The 18,409-nt window shown below is 41.8% G+C and overlaps 1 protein-coding gene across 1 annotated transcript in view; it reads left to right on the top strand.

Moving 5' to 3' along the window:
• Positions 1-9,596: 9,596 nt before the first annotated feature.
• Positions 9,597-18,409, top strand: part of gsg1l (gsg1-like) — a 29,584-nt gene continuing 20,771 nt past the window's right edge. The window contains exons 1-2 of the mRNA XM_074695759.1: positions 9,597-10,180; positions 17,923-17,970. Of these exons, the coding sequence (XP_074551860.1) occupies positions 9,853-10,180; positions 17,923-17,970 (376 nt within the window). The 5' untranslated portion in view covers positions 9,597-9,852. The remainder of the gene's footprint in view (positions 10,181-17,922; positions 17,971-18,409) is intronic.

Raw genomic sequence — 18,409 nt, forward strand, 5'->3', positions numbered from 1 at the left:
CAGGTTATTTGCACTGCAAACTGCTGTTCATTTTTTAGTTTACTTTATTTATTTTCTTGTTGTGAAGGCTGCTGGGAGTGAGAAGGGGTATCAGGGCCAAGCAGGTGACCGACAGCACTACAGAAGGACTCAGATCATGGACTCTGTACACGACAGTGGTAGGAGACCTGCACTCATTATGGACTCAGACCAAATTAAAGAGGTATTAGTGAAATAAACCAATAAGTAGGTAATTATTTTCTGCGAGTGAGACTTTGACTGGGAAACAGGAGCACAATGAGAATTCCTGTCAGGAATCAACAAAAAATGCTCCATCCACAGGGGGCGCCAAAGTCAACACAGGGAGTTCATCCCTGTCAATCTCAGATACACCAGACCTACCATAGTCCTCTTTTAGAAAAGGGGAAGGTCTTATCTATTTCATAAACACCCAAGATAGTATGTCTGGCTGCAGTGAGGTCTGTTTTCTTCGTAAACATCGAGAATAAACACATCTTCACTAACAGCGCTCATTTGAAGCTCTAAAGCCAGGCTGAGACCTTCCTCTACAAAGAGATTTGTTTGTTATGTAACACATCTTTAAAAATGAAAATGTTGTGTGGACGTTGTGTTGGCTGCAAACACTGAATATAAGCACCTACAGCTCGCCGTGTCATGAAAAATGGTGTCAAAGAGCCGAACTGCTGACGGTGATGAAATACAACAACCTCTTTAGTTCACAGACCGCAGTCAATTTTAGCCAAGGTCGCTATGAGCCGCTGACAGCTCTCAAATATCAGCACAGTGCAGAGTATTTACCTGCAGAAGCCTGTGTGTATGTGTGTGTATGTGTGTGTGCGTGTGTGTGACAGGTAGTAATGGGACACCAGAGTCCAGAGGAGTGTGTTTTCTTCACCTCTGTGGTCTGCAGCAGAGTCCAGATGTTGATCACTTCCTGTTGGAGGTGTTAATCTGAGATGACGAGCAGCATTTTTCCCATGAGCCTCGTTCACCTCCATACAGGCGCTCACCTGCTGCCTTCTCATCTGTCTACCTGACACACAACAAGTAGCTTTTCAAAATAAAAGCCTCAAAGACAAAGAAGAGATGTGATTGTTTTAAAGTCTGGTGTTTTGATCGGGGAGTTAATTTAGTCGCTAATGGTAACCTTTAAATTTCACAAAATGCAGAAGTATACTTTTTTTTTCTTGCATTTTGTGAAATATAACACTGTTCAATCAACTTGAAGTTTTTTTCTGATGTTATTTTTTAATAAATGTTAAAACAGCTGTGCACCTTCTTGATCTGAAGCTAAATCTCGGCTCTCGTGTCTCTCATGATTACAAATGAACGTGATATTCACATGACTTCATTGGGAAATGTCATGCTTACATTATTTATTCATTTCCCAGAAATTTGATTTCTCCTAAATGTGGAGCTCGTGATTCTGCATCTTCTCTCCAGTGTGTGTGTGTGTGTTTAATCCATAGAGTGGAGTCATTTTCCCCTCTAATGAGCGTGTGTGTATAAACCGGGTGCTAATAGGATCAGTGGAGTCCTATAACAGCCCACAGTTCACACTGAGGAACAGCTGGAGGGAATTCACTCTCACTAACACACCAGTCACACCAATGAGCAGGACTCTAGGAACCATCATGTGGTTCTGGTTCTGAAAAGATAACAGTCAAAATTTAATTTCTAACTTCCCAATGTCAGATGGAGCTTCTTTGGCAATCATGGAAAATAAAATCAGAGTTTTGTTTTTGGTCAGGTGACAAAATGATCCAGTTTTTGAGATTTGCAGTTAGTGACATGTCAGATGTATTTCACATTTTTGTCCACTTAGTATTTTCACAAATGAGAATTCTGGGGTCTTCATCTTAAATGTTTTGATTGACCCATTTTACTTTGATAAATCTGTCTCCACACTCTCCACACACTGTCCAATCCTGACACATAACACACTCACCTCAGGCAACAGTGGCGTGCACAGATATTTTGAAGGGCAGGTGCAAAAAGAAAAGAAGGATTGGGATTAATCCGTGAAAAAAGCAGGAGCAGTGGACACCGTTCCCATCACAAACCGGTCAAATCAAAATAAGAGACTATAAGCACTAAAGCACTCGCTGTCTGTCACCGCAACAGAGCAGCAACTTCTTACACATTACAGGATCTTAAATATATAAGGCAGCAAACTTCTACATGTTTTCAAGGGCACTTCAGCGTGTTTTAAAAAGCCCAGAGGGAAGTTCAGCATCTATTTTGACTCCAAAAAGGACACTTCAGCACACACTCTAAAGATGGCACTCAAGCACAAGTTTTTGGCTCCAAAGAGGGCACTTTACTACGTGTTAAGTAGAGGTGTGAGAAAATATCGATACGTTAATATGTCCCAATACTTTGACTTTGACCTGTGATAAAATAGCGATATTTCAACTTTTGATATTGATATTTTTGTTAAAACAAAAATTCATATTTTAGGTGAGTTGGAAGTACAATACATCTTCTGTACCTCCACTGCAGTAGATGGCGCCAAAGAGCTACTCTGCTGTATGTTGCTCATAAACTGTGTAATAAATATAATCTCAAACTATTTTATTCTCAAACTTGATGATGTGGGTTTTGATGCCGTGAACATCATTTTTTCTCCACTATACTTGGGTCAGTTAGTTTAAAATCATTTGAAGGTTAATTTTTACAGTGTAGTAGACCGATAACATAATATATGTAAAATAAGTCATGGTTTGTGCAATATTAGGTTTTTTACGAGTAACATTGGTTACACCAAGTGACATTTATCAGATTCACACACTGACCACGTCTTTCAACCACTAATTCTTCGAAACATTAGATTAATTTTGCAGCACTTTAAGTGACAATGACACACTTTATGTTTTCAAGTTAAGTATCTATATAAAACACTGCATCTGACTTTATTTATTTTAAACATAATAAAATAGAAAAGTTGTTTCAATCAAATAGTTAAAGGTGCAGAATATTGTGATATATCACATTATTGTGATATTGTGATATTATATCGTGACCCAAGTATTGTGATGCGTATTGTATTGTTAGATTCTTGTCAATACTCACCCCTATTGTTGAGAGGGTTTTGGCTGCCAATAGTGCACCTTTTAGCATGTTTAGCCTCTCAAAAGGAACTTTCGCTTGAGTTAAACATGTTTGGACTCCCATTTGAGCACTTTTGTCTGTGTTTTTCAACAACTTGACCACCAAGCCCCCTGCACACCACTGCCAGGCCACAATAATTGCAAGAGAGCACTTACAGTGGCAACTTTTGCTGGCGTAAGGATGAGCCTTGGTCCAAAAATGGTGTGATGCATATAGAAAACACACACACACACCAGATAAATCAGCTTTATCTCTGCACCAAGGCGTCAAATGCTGACTGCCCGTCATGGCCCTCTGTGGCTCATAAGCTACCACTTGGTTTCTTCATGTGATGCAACAAGCCTTTAACTAAATGAAATGTAATTCTTCTGCATTAGTATGAGACTCTAAGAGAAACAGCTGGTTAGAAAACTGTGGAAGTGGACTCAGGGCAGAGGACGACAAATTTTCAGCCCTCACCCCATAAAACAAGCGATGCTAGACACCGTCAACCTTGGAGGAACATTTAAATAGACCAATCTAAAAAAAAAATGGTACTTAAAGATGCTATGAGGAGATCTGTTTTTATTGCACTCCCTCGCCACCTTGTGGCCTGGAGCCTCATGCACACTGTCATAAATTACATTTAGCGAGACGTGTGTTTGTTTGGGAATTAAATGGAGATCAGATCAAAACAGATTTTATTTGCTCAAGACAACTTTTTACTGGATACAACACGCTGGAGAAGGGTATTTATCAGTACAGTCACATGGGGCTACGGTTTGAAACGTGACATCAAGCAAACGTTGTAGTAGATGGCTTTATGTAGTGCTATCGGCAGCTGGTGCTCCATCGTATCTGTAGGCTAACGTGACAACAAGTAAACACTGTCAGTTTGTAAGTAGTTTAGTAGCCATTTATGTTTAGCACAGCTGGCAGCCTGGTGCTCTAAGACATGTCTGTAACGTGTAACATTAGTAAATCCTGGTTATATCCTGCCAGTCATCTACCAAGCAGAGTTAACGTAACCTCACTCTTCATTTTATTGATAGACTCTCAAGTCTGAACAGACCACTGCAGAATAACTGCTGACTGTGGGTTGGAACGAACATTATCACAAACAGTTTAGCCCCTGTGTTATAGAGTGATACATCCCAAGCTAATGGCTAATTAGCCTTTAGCTTGGGCTGTATCTCTCCCCTGTAAATCTTTCTTCTGCTCTTCTGTCCTTTTTCTGTCTGACAGTTAGGCTCCTGTGTCCACCATCACTACAAAATTAGTCACAGAAATCTTTTTAGCAGTGAAAAACCCAGATCTCTGGAAACCAAGAAGTAGCAATTTGAAATAACCTGTAATAGTGGTGCTGATAATCTCATTTTAAAGAGTGGATAAGGATCAGGCAAATACCTAGAAGGGAGACTTTTTCAAGATCACTTTCAATCTCCTCACAGCCCCTTTAACTTAACAAATTAATAAAAATTATATTACCTATGTGCAACAAAGACAGAAAGAAAGGGCCAAAAATTTTAGTTTGACAGTTTTAGACAATATGTAAGCCCTGTTTTTGTTGATGTGCTTTGTTGTCCTGTTGTCCAAATTGAGAAAGGCTTCCTGAGTTTGAGTATTTCAGGTGTTTACCTGTGAGCCGCACTCTGACGTTTACCTCAGTGTAAGAAAAATATACTGTAGGTAAATCCAGCCTAAGACGGAGGTTGTGCAGAAACTGAAACAGTCATAAACAGCAGAGGAAACTTGAGGTTTGTTGCTCCCGACATCCAAATCCTGAGTGTGCACTTAATGATGAGTTAGCGGCGGTGTGTTGCAGCAGTGTGTCCTTGTTGTTGTGTATCGTGTTACAGGCTGCTGCAGCGAGCTGTGTTAACTCAAGACATCGTGATCTACTGGCTGGTGCTGAGATTTAATTCTGACGGCAAACAAAGCCAGGGCGAACCCACAGATGGTCCCATATATCCAATGGGAAATCTCATCAGGGGCATCCATCCAACAACAGCGCAAAGAAAAAAAAAACTGTGTGTGCAGGTGTGTGTATTTGTGTGTTTTCAAACCAGGAAGGGGATTTAATCACCACACAGGCAAAGTGATTCATTGTTCTATTTTAGGAGCTTAAAAGCAAACAAATTACAGACTGACGTAAAAGTTTACTCTGTTTGTTTGAAGAGGTAAATATTTGCTTAGCTGCTAATTTGATATTTTGATAATGTTTCATGACTGGAAAGATTTATTAGTCTGTACAAGAAGTTTTCACTCCACAGAATTCATAACTAATCAGAGACAGAACGTGTCCAGGTCATCTGGAAGGAGTGTTGTGTGGCTGTGCATTTCAGGCTTTCATTAATAATAGGAAGTTAGCTCAAATGATGAGTAAATCTTTTGACTCGAGCCCCACATCCCCAGTGAGAACCTGTTGAACCTGAAGCCCAAACATGTGAGAATCCCGACACCAGAAAAGTGTTTTCTGTCCGCTCAATCCGGCAGCAATTACCGTCTGCAACATGAGTCTGAAAAGAACTGTGAGCTTGTTAAACAAGGATTCCTGCTGCACTGAAACCTCTTTTTCTCTCCTCTGCAGAGCTTGATTGACAGATAGAGAACACCTGAGCTTCACAAGACCTGAAGAGGAGAAGGAAAAGATGGGGGATTTAGTTTGTGGACAAAGTTGACTTCATGTTGTGTTGGAATAAGAGTTGAGTAAAGTCTGGTGGGAGCTAATTCCTGATAAGGTCACCAGATAGTTCGACTTATAGTTTGATAACTGGGACAAAGAAGAAGAGAAGAATATAAAGTGGCCTCTTATCAAACAGAAGTAACATGATCTGCAGTCCATACCGCTGCTGTAGAGACTGAAAAAAGCTCTAAAAAGTCTGATCCAGAGGATGACATTTCCCCCTAACCCAGGGGTAGGAAACCTTTTCCATGACTTGTGCAACTTTAAAGTACACTTATGCACAAAGTGCCAATACTTCCTTCCTTCATATAATCATCGACAGTCAATAGGGAAGTCTCCTTGCATGGTTATGCATGGTATAACTTCCTTCCGTTGCCTGTATTTTAACAATACAGAAAGTTTTGAATGTGTTGCTTTGTTTTGTATACTTTGCTAACACTGTTTTCATGTTTGGTCTCAAAAAGACTGCCCACTTGGTGTCCTGCATAACCCACTTTCACAGCAAAGGATGCATATCACCCAATCTCTGGCAATAATTCCATACTCCTTTGTCCAGCTATGTTGGGAAGAATGACAGAAACTTAGTTTGTTTGCCCTGAAAACGCTGCTAAATGGATGCGAACGCGAGCTAAGTGACTGAAGTCCCACAAGGTTTGCAGTGACAAGCTTGCAAGACACATTCGCACACTCAAAATTATTTGTTTAATTGTTACACGGGATCAATCCCCACATAACCGCGACAAGCAATCCCACTTTTTGGGACCCTTTTGTATGGGTGCCAGACTGAACCGATCCGCTCTCAGAAGGTGGAGCTACAACACTGCAGACCATTGATTGGTTGAAAGAAACCGTGTGACTACGGCTGCATTTCTCCTGGCAGCACACAGTCTTCTCTGAAACAAAGCTTGATTGCACTTTGTATCAAAGAGCTACATGCCAATCACAGATGATGAAATGCTGGATGTTTCCCATCATTACTTTTTGTTTACTGTGTCGTGCTTTTCTTCTTCATTGGATTTATTAGTGGGGTACACTGTTACCCCTTTTCCACCTAACTGGTGCAGGTGCTAATTCCAGGCAGGTGCCTAGCTAAGCACTGGTTCTTTGTGTTTCCACCAACAGAAAACTGGCTCCAGGTGCTCAAAACTGCAAGGCAAGCACCAACTCTTTGCTTGGCCAGAGCTGAGCACCTACAAATCACCGACTACATGGGGGAACCTGGGGCGGGACTACAGTGACCATTGATTAGTGTGATAAACAGTTATTGTTGAAAGAGGAAAGCTGCTGGGAGAGTCGTCACACGTCTCACCATCACACCGCCTTTTCTCTCTCATAGATCAAGTGTATACCTTATCATTTTATTAAACAGACTAAACAGCCTGGTGTTATTTATCTTAATTTACATGACAGGGTGTCACTTTTGCCTCATGTTCCTGCGTTCACATTTCTCCCCTGCTCCGTTTTGCACACGGCAGAAATCCTCTTCGTTTACAGACACACGAACACATGCGCGTTGCCGCCCCCGCCTCGGAGTTACATGTAGAGTGACGTACTGACGTTTTACACCTACGCAATGACGTGGTTCTTTGCCCATGGAGAACCAAATCGGTTCTTAGAAAGATCATGATTTGAACCAACTTAGTACTAGCAACGGCACCAAACGAGCACTGGTGGAAAAGGGGTAAGCATCGCGCTGCTATGGCGTCACACTACATGCGGCTGTTGGCATCCGGTTTACACACAGCCTACCACGAGGGGGCACGGTTTGCTGTGGAAACGCAAACAAGACCAAGCTTAAAGGGACAGTTCAGTTTTTTTGAAGTGGGGTTGTATGAGCTCTATGTGACCACTACGGACATTAGATACAGTAGAAAGTTGTCTCCTCTCCCTCAGTAAGACACAGACTGTAATCGATGGTGACGAGGAAATAGGCGCTAACAGGGACAGACGGTACCAAATTCAAAGGCTATTTTCTCTGCCTACAAGAACTAAAATCAAAAAGTAATACCACAGTTTGAGAGTACGCTACATAAAATATTTTTTAAGTGCATTAAGTCTTCGGAAATATTAACATTTATCTGGACCTAACTAACTGGTCATGTATCCTTCCGCGCAGCGCTAGTGCACTCCGTCCCCCTTCCTCCTTTCAGCTGTAGGGAATGTAAACAAGCTATGCTTCGGGCGCCGGTTGTAGCCTCGTGTAAGTTTGATCAAGTATCGTAATTCTTTTGTTTGTACTCTAAGGATTATGAGGCAGCGTAGGAAATTCAAAATGAGTGACTATGACAGCGACGATGAAGTGACATTCACTTTGGAACCAAAAGGATACCTGTATGAACTGGAGCACACAGAGCTGCTACAGATGGCAACTGAAAGGAATACAGAGGAAACATCCACGGACAATGGACATCAAGATAGAGTTGGAAATACTCAGTGGTGTAAATGTCTGAGCTGTGACTCAATGCCCATGGATGCTGAGTGTTACTGCTGTCACGAGTGGAACTTGGTTACAGACACTCTTTAGGATTTGTCTGAGGACACTGCTGGCTCTCAAGCCGTCTGTATAACTCATCACACAGATTATCCTGCTCTTCTACATTCTGGAGTGTCCTGTAACAGCAACAACAACAACAGTCGTGACAGCAGTAACACCAGCCAACCCATTCCAAACTGTGCTGATCTGAACCTGACTGCTTGGTGGAAACACGGCTTTAGAGTTTAAACTGGAGTCACTCTGAGTTAAACCGAAAGAAATATCCACCCTGAGGGTCTGCAGATAAATCTAACATCTTTATCTCACATTTATCAACGCACCGTTTTCTGCTCTGTTTATTGACCCTCTCGAAGCGCTTTGTCACTCTGAATCAGTCCGAGCTGACATACACTACACACAGCATGCATACAAACGCACATCCATACAAACACACACACACAGAAGCATGGGCAGGCTGTATTGATCTGAAGGTGGAGGCCATAAAATGGGAGGTGATGGATCGGTGCGGTGGGCGGCTCGGCCTTGTCGCTGCTGATTTTCATGCCTGGAGATGTGAGCTCTCTGCACGGCAATCGATGAAAAAGGGCCGGTCAGTCTCTACATATTCATCAAATCACACCTGAAGGAAACACACAACAGAGAGCAGCAGAGAGGTGTGTGCGGAAGACAGAGATGTACAGCTTACACAGCAGATATGTCATGATGGACCAGGATCTCTGAAAAGAACCCAAAGACAGTGTAAGCATTAAAGTGGTTTATGTTCGGACTCTCTGAGCCTGCACAGTGCACCTGAGGAAAGAGGACAGACCACGACTACTGATCACAAAATCTGATCCAGTCGAGTTTGTTACTTCAGTGATGCGCTCATGAGAAAGGAAAGAATCCGGATTAAGAGGAGTTCCCGCATCAGTGATAACATGTTCATTACATTACACTACTTTTGTGTCGCTTGATGCTATGTGTGTCTTTATCCACAGGGGGCGCCAAAATCCACACAAACAGAAAGTCCCTTACAGGAGCTTTGACCAATAAATTTGCCCTAAGCTTGAAAGAACTCTTTTTTCCTTTCACATATGACAGTTAACTGAAGTTCTTCAGGTTTTTTTCTTTAGCTCTGAGAATTATTTGGAGTTTGGAGATCAACTCAATGATATTAATTGCAGTGATAAAACCAGTTTGTTTGCAGCTTTCCCTTTGTTGCCTGTCTATGCCCAGAGATCAGTCTGAGCAGGCTGCTGACGTGAGAGGGAGGGAGAGAAAGAGAAAGAGAAAGGGGGAGAGGGAGTGAGCGTTCCTCAGTGAGCGCCCTGCTCTCTGTCAGTGGTTTTTTCTCTGTCCGTGATGCTGGAAGATGTCGGATGAGATGCTGAAGTAAAGGTGGGAGGAGGACGGTTTTCTCTGCTCTCTCGGAGAGTCCGGACCACCTGTCACTTCTCCACTCTGAGGAAAAAAAATCGTTCAAAGAGGAGAAAAGAGGAGAAAAGAGGCAGAGTCGCGCGTAATTTCTCTGTGCGTCCTCCCCGCGCCATGCCTCCTCCCTCCCTCCTCTCCCTCTGACCGCCACCTGTCTCCCCCCTCTTGGATGAACTTTCTCGCCGTCTGCGGGGACGCGGCTGAGATCATGAAGACGACGCGGAAATGTCGCGCGCTGCTGTCGGTGGGTCTGAACCTGGTGGCTCTGTTCTTCTCCACCACCGCCTTCATCACCACGTACTGGTGCGAGGGCACCCAGCGCGTCCCCAAGCCCAACTGTAGCAAGCAGCGGAGACACAACTGCATCGACTACGGCGTGAACGAAACGGACCCGAGCAAGGTGCACTACAGCTGGGAGACCGGGGACGACCGCTTCCTCTTCCGCCGCTTCCACACCGGTATCTGGTACTCCTGCGAGGAGAACATCCACGAGGCAGGTGGGCACAGTGTCCAGGAACTCCTTACCTCAAATCTCTGACAAGTTCAGGAGTTAGCTTGCTGTTTAAAGCAGCACAAATCTCAGAAAGATGACATAAATCTATGTGTTCTGGGTGATTTTCGAAGCACTTGACTCCAATCATTAAAAAAAAAAGATTTTTGAAGAGTATTTCAGAATCTTTCTGTGAGCATTTTTGATTTCTGGCCTCAGATGTATTTTTAAACCCTTTAAATCGGAGCTTTTCTTTTCTGAATCCCTCCTCATGCTTACAACACCACTTGGGTCATTTTTACGCACGCACGAAGGTCTTATCTCTGCGCGTAAAAATGACTTGATTCCAGTTTGAATCGCGAAAAGGGGCTCTCAGATGTGAGCTGAGAAATTTAAATTTTCCTCTCATTAACAGGAATGAGGTAAAAAGAACTTCTCAAGGTTGATATGTGATTTCTTATTTTGAGAATTAAGGTTAATTTGATGAGTCGATAAACGTTGGAAATTCGAAATATGTAAAGTAAACTCAAAACAGACCCAAGCTTCTGTGATAGCAGCTTTTCACCTGTGTGAGAATCTGTGGGAATTTTCAGGAGCACTGCCCTCAATAGATTTTAAAAGTCCCTCATGCCCCTCATAAAGAAAAATCTTCCCTGTAGGTCGAGAGGATGGGTGACAAAGGGAGATGAGTCTTAAGAGGCTGGAAGTAATATAAGAAGCACCAGGGTCAGTGTTTACACCATGGTGATGCCTCACAGTGGCTCCACCAGACTTCTTTCTTACAGGACTTTTGCTCCAGAGCTGCTTGGATAAAGTTGAATGTGAAGTGAAAGTGATTTTTTTTCACACATGCAGCTTGCACTGACAACTTAATGACATTTCCAGGAGTTTTGTGCACATGTGAGAACAGCTGCAGAAATTTAACGGGTTGGTCATTCAGGTCACATAATGAGTCAGAGTCAAACCAATGGTTGATCGGCATTGAGATTTCCATTGAGCTCAGTCTGTTGTGTTGTCGTGTTCACAAGCTGGTGAGAGCGAAGCCTTTACAAGTGGCGCCACTTGACTGGTCGTCCTTGCATGCTTTGTGCACTTACGAGGCCACTTACTTCTTTGAGCGCCACCTTCTGGGTTTAATATGGGGACACTTTAAAACACCTCCCTCTTCATGTCATGCAGGAGTAAAGAAAGCTGATGTTTTATAATGTGGCAGATGCAGAAAAGAGCTTTTTATACCTCAGATATTGTAGTGTTTGTCAGCACTAGTTAGCTCATATCACCAGTAGCAAATATCTGATGCTTCATGGTAAAACACCATTAATTTCTAGACCTTTTAAGATGTTGCATTCACATTCAGTCTCCATCTTATATTTTCTGCATCCAAAGAATTCAGCAGCACTTCTGCTGTGTTTAGAAATGTTTTTGCAGAACTCAGATTCCAGAGCACCAACAGAAGTTATGCAAGATGACAGAATGAAAGACGTAACCTCGACCTGATGATTCCTTTCAGGTTAAAAGTGTGTAAGAAATGAGTTCTGACTTTTTGTCGGGAGGTTTCTAAAGGCTCCTCTGGCATGTTCAGAGAGCTCTGAACAGAGCGTGGCCGCGCTGTGCCAAGCCGGGCCTTGAACTGATCGTCCTTGGAGTGAAACAAGAGGCAGGGCAGATTTATTACCTGAGCACATTTCTAACACAGCCAATTCAGTGTGCTTTGTAAAGGCGATGAAAAGCTTTGAATGTGCTCAGGACAAATAAAAAGAAGGTGATGGTAAAAATGAATGTAATCAAGATGGAATAAACAACAGAGAGATGCAGTTAAACTCCACATATTGGTTCTTTGATACAAATGCAGCAAAGAAATACTTGTGCAAGAAGAAAAAACCTGAGTCCTGAGCTTCAAGGTGCATCTTCAGACATTTTTCTCCTGTAAGCGTCTTATTGTGAAGAAGGAATGAAATGGTGCTTAAAGAAAGATTTAAAGCTCTGAATCCACACAAGTGTTGCTGCCTGTGTCCTGACAGATTAGACGTCTGCTCAGCTCTGTGTTGGCGTGCACACATCACGCCTGTGCTACTCTCCAGTCTTCATTCATTGAGTGAAGTGAACTCAAAGTGAACTCCTGCTGGACGCGCTCCAAAACCAGACCTGCGCAGAGCTGGATGGTTCTGGTCTCTGGTGGCGTTTTTCTTTCATTTACATTCAGCTCACCAAATAGTCTGAGGAGGGTTTGCTAACATGAATCCATAAGTTTTAAGGTTGGTTAAAATGCTCTCCACATGAACATGATCCTGTAACTCTGGTCATCTTCAATTCAATGAGTTAACGTCTCCTGAAAGTTCTCGGTAAACAGGTCACGTCTGGACGTGGAACTTTCTCAAACAGAGTCGTAAATAAACATAGTCAAGGGAAAAGGTGGATGATACTTGGGGTTGTAGCTCAAATTATGTTTTGCCTCGAGCACCGAGACATCCAGGGTCGCCTCAGGGTTTAAAAACACAGCATCCAGCTTCCTGTTAGGGTTCAGAATATTTTAACACTCTCCCTGTAATGAAACACAAAGTGACAGAAGTGATCTGATCTGAGCATCCAGACCTTCGGGGCCGTTAAAGGTTAAATAAAAACATGCCGCCCTGGTCACTTCGGCGAGGCTTACTAACTTCATTACATCACAACAATCTGGCACTGTTTAAGAGACGAGTAAGCAGCTCAGTTTGAAAGTGTTGAAACAGCCATAATGAGAAGACAGTCTGGTGCGCCAAGAACAGGCTTTAGTCTGTGCAGAGGTCACTTCTGTATCAAACACGGATCGACTCGTTAACGGTTTCTGTCTGAGCTTTTCAGCAGAAAAGAAAGTTATCATACAGGTTACTGTGCTTCCAAACTCCTCATTGATTATCAATGGGTGATGTCACTGAAAGCAGGTCCTTTCATAGTTTAAGGTGAATTAAGTGTCTAAGTGAGTAATGTTCTTCAACACAGTCTAGGGTTACAAAATTCTGGGAATTTCCAAAGTTGGAAACTTTCCATTTCGATTTATGTGAAGTTAACGAAAATTAACAGGAGTATTTGGAATTTACATTAACCCCTTAAAGCCTGTTGTTGCATATTTGTGACATACCCTGTCAAGTCTCAATGCAGCTGAGATGACCTGTTTATCCCACTAATGCCTATTGATCCATATTCTACACATTCAAAGGATTGTATCAAATATATATATATATATATATATATATATATATATATATATATATATATATATATATACCATATTTCTAAATGAAATTATAAATAAATAATTTTGAATTTTTCCTGAGTCTGTCATTAATAAAGGCACAGATATTGTCATAAGCAAGTAAACATGCAAATGACACTAATCAGTTTTCAGAAGTATTGTTCTTGGTTCCAGTGGTTTTTTTCACGCTAAACAAAGGCTATGAATGGTAAAAAAAAAAAAAAACACAAAAAAAATTGAAGGTTTAGTTTTTTACAACAGCCTAGACATATATCTTTCGTCCCTTCAGCAAAACAAAGTTCCATTCAAAAATGTCAAATTGTTTCATCTAGCTTCTTTTCAGGTTGTGCTTTCTGCTCATCAAAGACCACGACCTCATTGTCTTCAATTACTATGACTGGTCATCATCTTTACTATCACAACATGGTTTCTTTACAACAACAACAACAAAGAAAAACAAAGCCATGAATGTCGGAAAATAAAATAATTTTGCAGCAACTTAATTTTAGAAAAATTATTTACAACTCTGGGCTGCACGGTGGCGCAACCGTTAGTGCTGCAGCCTCACAGCACAAAGTTCACCGGTTCGATTTCCAGCTTGGCCGGTGGGCCTTTCTGTGTGGAGTTTGCATGTTCTCCCTGTGCATGCATGGGTACTCCGGCTTCCTCCCACAGTCTAAAAACACCTGCATCAGATTAACTGAGCACTCTAAAATTGTCCATAGGTGTGAGTGTGTGAGTGAATGGTTGTCTGTCTCCATATGTCAGCCCTGTGATTGGCTGGCGACCAGTCCAGGGTGTACCCCTTCTCTCGCCCAATGACAGCTGGGATAGGCTCCAGCCACCCACTACCCTGAACAGGATAAGCGGTTCAGAAAATGGATGGATGGATGTATGACTCTACTATGACTCTTTGATATGGGGCTCTATGAGGGTTTACTCGCTTTTGGAGTCAGCCCCAAGTGGTCATTTCTGGAACTACAGTTGTTTTTGGAGTTTGATTTCCAGGTTGCTTCTTGTTGTGTTGTCTATGTTGAGCTGAAGAAGTCTGAGTGGAGTCAGAAAGCCTGATGTAGACCTATAACTAAAAGTGTTGTAGGTGAGGCTGCTTGATGAGTTATGCTGCACCAGTTGAATAAAAACGCTGATGTCCTTGTTCAAACTGCATCACTTTGAACCTTCTAGTGCATAAATAAATCAAAGTCCTGGAAACAGAGACCTCGGATGAAAACTTTTCCTCTGATTCACATTAATCTGACCCAGCTGAATGATGAACACAGGGCTGAAACTTTTCAAGTTATGGTACGTTAGCTGTTGTTTCACCAAGCCATTCATACTCATTACAGCTGCAATTAGCCCTGAATGACACCAGAACGGCTATTACACAGACTGCAGAGCTGCTGGCTGCAGGGAGCGATGTTTAAGTGGTGTAAAAGTGAGAGCTGAGGACTAAAAATAGGCTGCAAATAAATTTAAAAACCACCTGAAGCCTCTTGGAATGAATCTTTCCATTACAGCCTGAACTGAGAGCACCATAACTGGGATTTTTTGGTTAATTGACATCTTTGAGGACTGTTGTCTCTGATGTGCAGCAGGTAGGAGTAGGAATACTGATTGTGCTGTTAGTTAGTCCTGTCTGCAGGTCACGGATGAGCCCGCTCCCTCTTTAATTACATTTTAGATTCATGTCCTAATCAGGCGCTGAGCTGCTCACCTTTCAGCTGTGGCACACTTTCACTGCAACTCAACAAGTCATGGACGCATTCAACTGCCTCTACACTCGCTTCCTTCACTTCCCAAGAGTTTTCACCTTAGGGAATATGAATCACAACTTCCTCTGAAGAGTTTCTGTTAAATAATGTGATGCATTTTTAAAATGGAGGTCATTTAAAAACTTTGTAAGCAGCAGTAATTATCATTTCTGTTTAGCAAAATGAAAAAGGATGGAAGAAAAACGAAGTTGAGACAAAACGATGGATCTTATCATATTAGAGAGATTCGACAGTGACGCTGCAGTTTCCACCTGTTTCACTTCTTTCTCAGCCTCAGAGTTCGATCATCCTCATTTTCCAAGAGCGGCACAGTGTCTTCATCTGTTGTCTGGTGTTGGAGATGTGTGTGTGTGTGTGTGTGTGTGTGTGTGTGTGTGTGAAGGGGTTATATGGCTGTGTGAGGCTGCTGGTGGTCACGCTGGTTATGGATGGGCCTGCCCGCTGCCTGAGACACTGCAGAGGCTGAGTTATGGCTCATGTTGTGGCTGCTGATCTGTGACCTGCAGTGTCCCACTGAGCTCTGATCAACTTCCTGCAGCCCGAGCGTGCAGGAGAGCAGAGATGATACCGCCAGTACTCTTCAGTGATGAATACTAACTGTTACTGTGTGAGGAAAACATCATACAGTCAGTGTTCAGTGTGGTAGCTCAGTGTAAATATGGATAAATTCACAAAGGGCGTCTGAAATACTTTTCAATAGCTTTAGAAAGGCTCTATAGTCTTGGTCCAATCTTACTTCAAAGATCTGGATAAGTTCAGAGCAGTCTGACCCACATTCATCTAAATCCAGTTGTCCAAAGCAAACCAAGCTAACAATTTAGTTCACTGACAGACATTAGATACAAAAAGAGAAAAGATCAGGCTGCATTTAGAGCTTGAAAGTTCCTGTAAAACAACAGATTTATTACATAAAACACCAAGTCTATAGGTCTTGTCTCAAAATATGAAGATAATGTACAATAGAATAGAACAGAATAGAATAGAATAGGATAGAATCTTCTTTATTGTCCAAGCGGAAAATTGACTTTGGCTCACCAGCACAATACAAAAAAAAAATTCATACATAAAATTCGTAACACTTTACCGTGAGGTCTGCAAATTTCACAACACTTAGGTAATAATTAGACAAAGTTTGTTCTTACTTACAAATAATGTCCAAATTTATTGTCGCAAGTCATAATTGGTAGGTTTTTTTTCCAGTTTCTTTGAAATTTGCTCCAAATTGTAAGATAAGAAGATGACAATCAACAAATAATTTATTTGAAATTAAATCACAACCCACCACAACATTTTTTTTAGAAGTATCCCAAAGTTTCTGCTATTTCCAGAGAAGCAGGTGATAAATAGCTGCTTAGCTCTTGAAAACAGAAGTTAGGTTTATTATTTTTCCTCTGATAATTACCTTTGAAATGTTGAGTAAATAATTCCATTTTCCATTAAGCAGTCAATAGTTAGCTATTTGTTATTTAATTTTATCACCTTTAGTACCCAGTTTGTTGATATGTATAATTGAGATCACATGTGAAATGATAAACCTTTATGATTAGGTCTATAATGTTTTACATAATACAACTGAAGGCTTCAGATGTGATATTCACCCAGAGTGGGGTTGTAAATCGGCATTACCTGATTGTGATAGACACTATGAGTACAGGGGCACTGCAAAACAGAATCTGGCCAGAAGTTATGTGCTAATTTTCACCAAATTGTCATGACATTTCGGGGGTAATTTCAAAGAAATAAGAAAAACCTTTGTCTAATTATTACCTAAGTGTGATAAAATTTGCAGACCTCTAAAGTATAGTGTTACCATAAAATTAAATATAAAACAAAATATAAAAGCAGAAGTAAAACAAGATCTAGTAAAATAAGTAAAACATAATATCAAAACAGTTCAGGTCATTTTTGTGGATTTGTCACTTATTCATATTTAAGATGGTGGTAGCGTTTGCTATAAAAGATTCTTTAAAAAGACCTTTGGCCAGAGGAACTCTGTAGCGCCTCCCAGACCCCAGAGGCTCCAACTGAAGAAGAAACTGTAGTTCCTCTAGTGTCCACTCGAGGCTGTCTCTGGAAGCTCTAGAAGCCACATACACACTCATTCACAGATGTCTCTTTACAACAAGAAAAATGGTTTACTGGCTTGTGCAGAAAGTGCTTGTGGTCTGAATATCTCATTTTTAACATTTGTTTGTAAAGACTAAAGTAACTTTGTTAAAATTCTTTTTTTTTGGCATGAAAATTTGTTAAAAGGAATAAAAAGTGTTGCTTTAAAAGTTATTGCAAAGATTAATCCATACATTCAGGACTCAAGAATTTATTTACAGTCCGAACAAACTGAATAACACTCGACTTCAGTAAGATTTCAGTGCAGTATTTTTCCCCCAGTGACTCGACTTTAACCTTGGAGTAGGAACAGGCTGACTGGAGTGATGTAATATTTAGCAGCCTCTGTCCTGTTTTGTCGCTGCTTTCCCGCCTGATGAATGTTTAGCTTGAACTGTTGGTTGACGCAGTGACACTAATGCTCATTTTATCCTTTTCTCTGCCCTCTTTACATCCATTTCCATCCTCTCATCTTTTTTTCCTTCTCATTAATCACCAAACTCCCTCTCCTCACACCTCCACTCGGCTTCATTCCCAGCTCATTTCACCTTGTGTTCCTCACCTCTTTTCCCTCTATATATCCCTCTCTACCTCCCCCTCCTTTATATCCCACCCCCTCTTCTCCCTCCCTCCTCTCAGGTGAGAAGTGTCGGAGCTTCATTGATCTCGCCCCAGCGTCGGAGAGAGGTGAGTAATGACCGTCATTAGGCTTCTCCGCCACTCCCTGCCGCTCCCTGCCGCTCCCCACCTGTTCTACAGGCACAGAGAAACCACCAGGGGGACTGAAAAATACATACTAGGGCTGTTTCTCTGTGTTAGGGGCTCCCAGGGGCCTTTTTATCTGCATTCAACAATCTGAATTATATACAAGAAGTTGAGAGCTTTCTTTTTGACAGAAACCTGTGAAAGAAAGAAATTTACAACTTAAGTTGTTTGTTTTTTGGTGTCAGAGGAGACCATATTTGAACAAGAGGGGAACTTGATTAACTCTAAAGCTGCGTTCCCACCAAGCAGACCAGTTAGTACAGTGCGCATTTTGTGGTGTTTCCACCGACTTATCTCGGGACAGATCTCCAAATGACCGAGATGAGCCGTCCCACTTTTTGGGACCCTTTCGTATGGGTGC

Source organism: Halichoeres trimaculatus, unplaced genomic scaffold (assembly GCF_033239565.1).
Source record: "Halichoeres trimaculatus isolate MK-OKI-2021-1 unplaced genomic scaffold, fHalTri1.1 fHalTri1_scaffold_20, whole genome shotgun sequence".
In the NCBI taxonomy this organism is placed as follows: domain Eukaryota; kingdom Metazoa; phylum Chordata; class Actinopteri; order Labriformes; family Labridae; genus Halichoeres; species Halichoeres trimaculatus.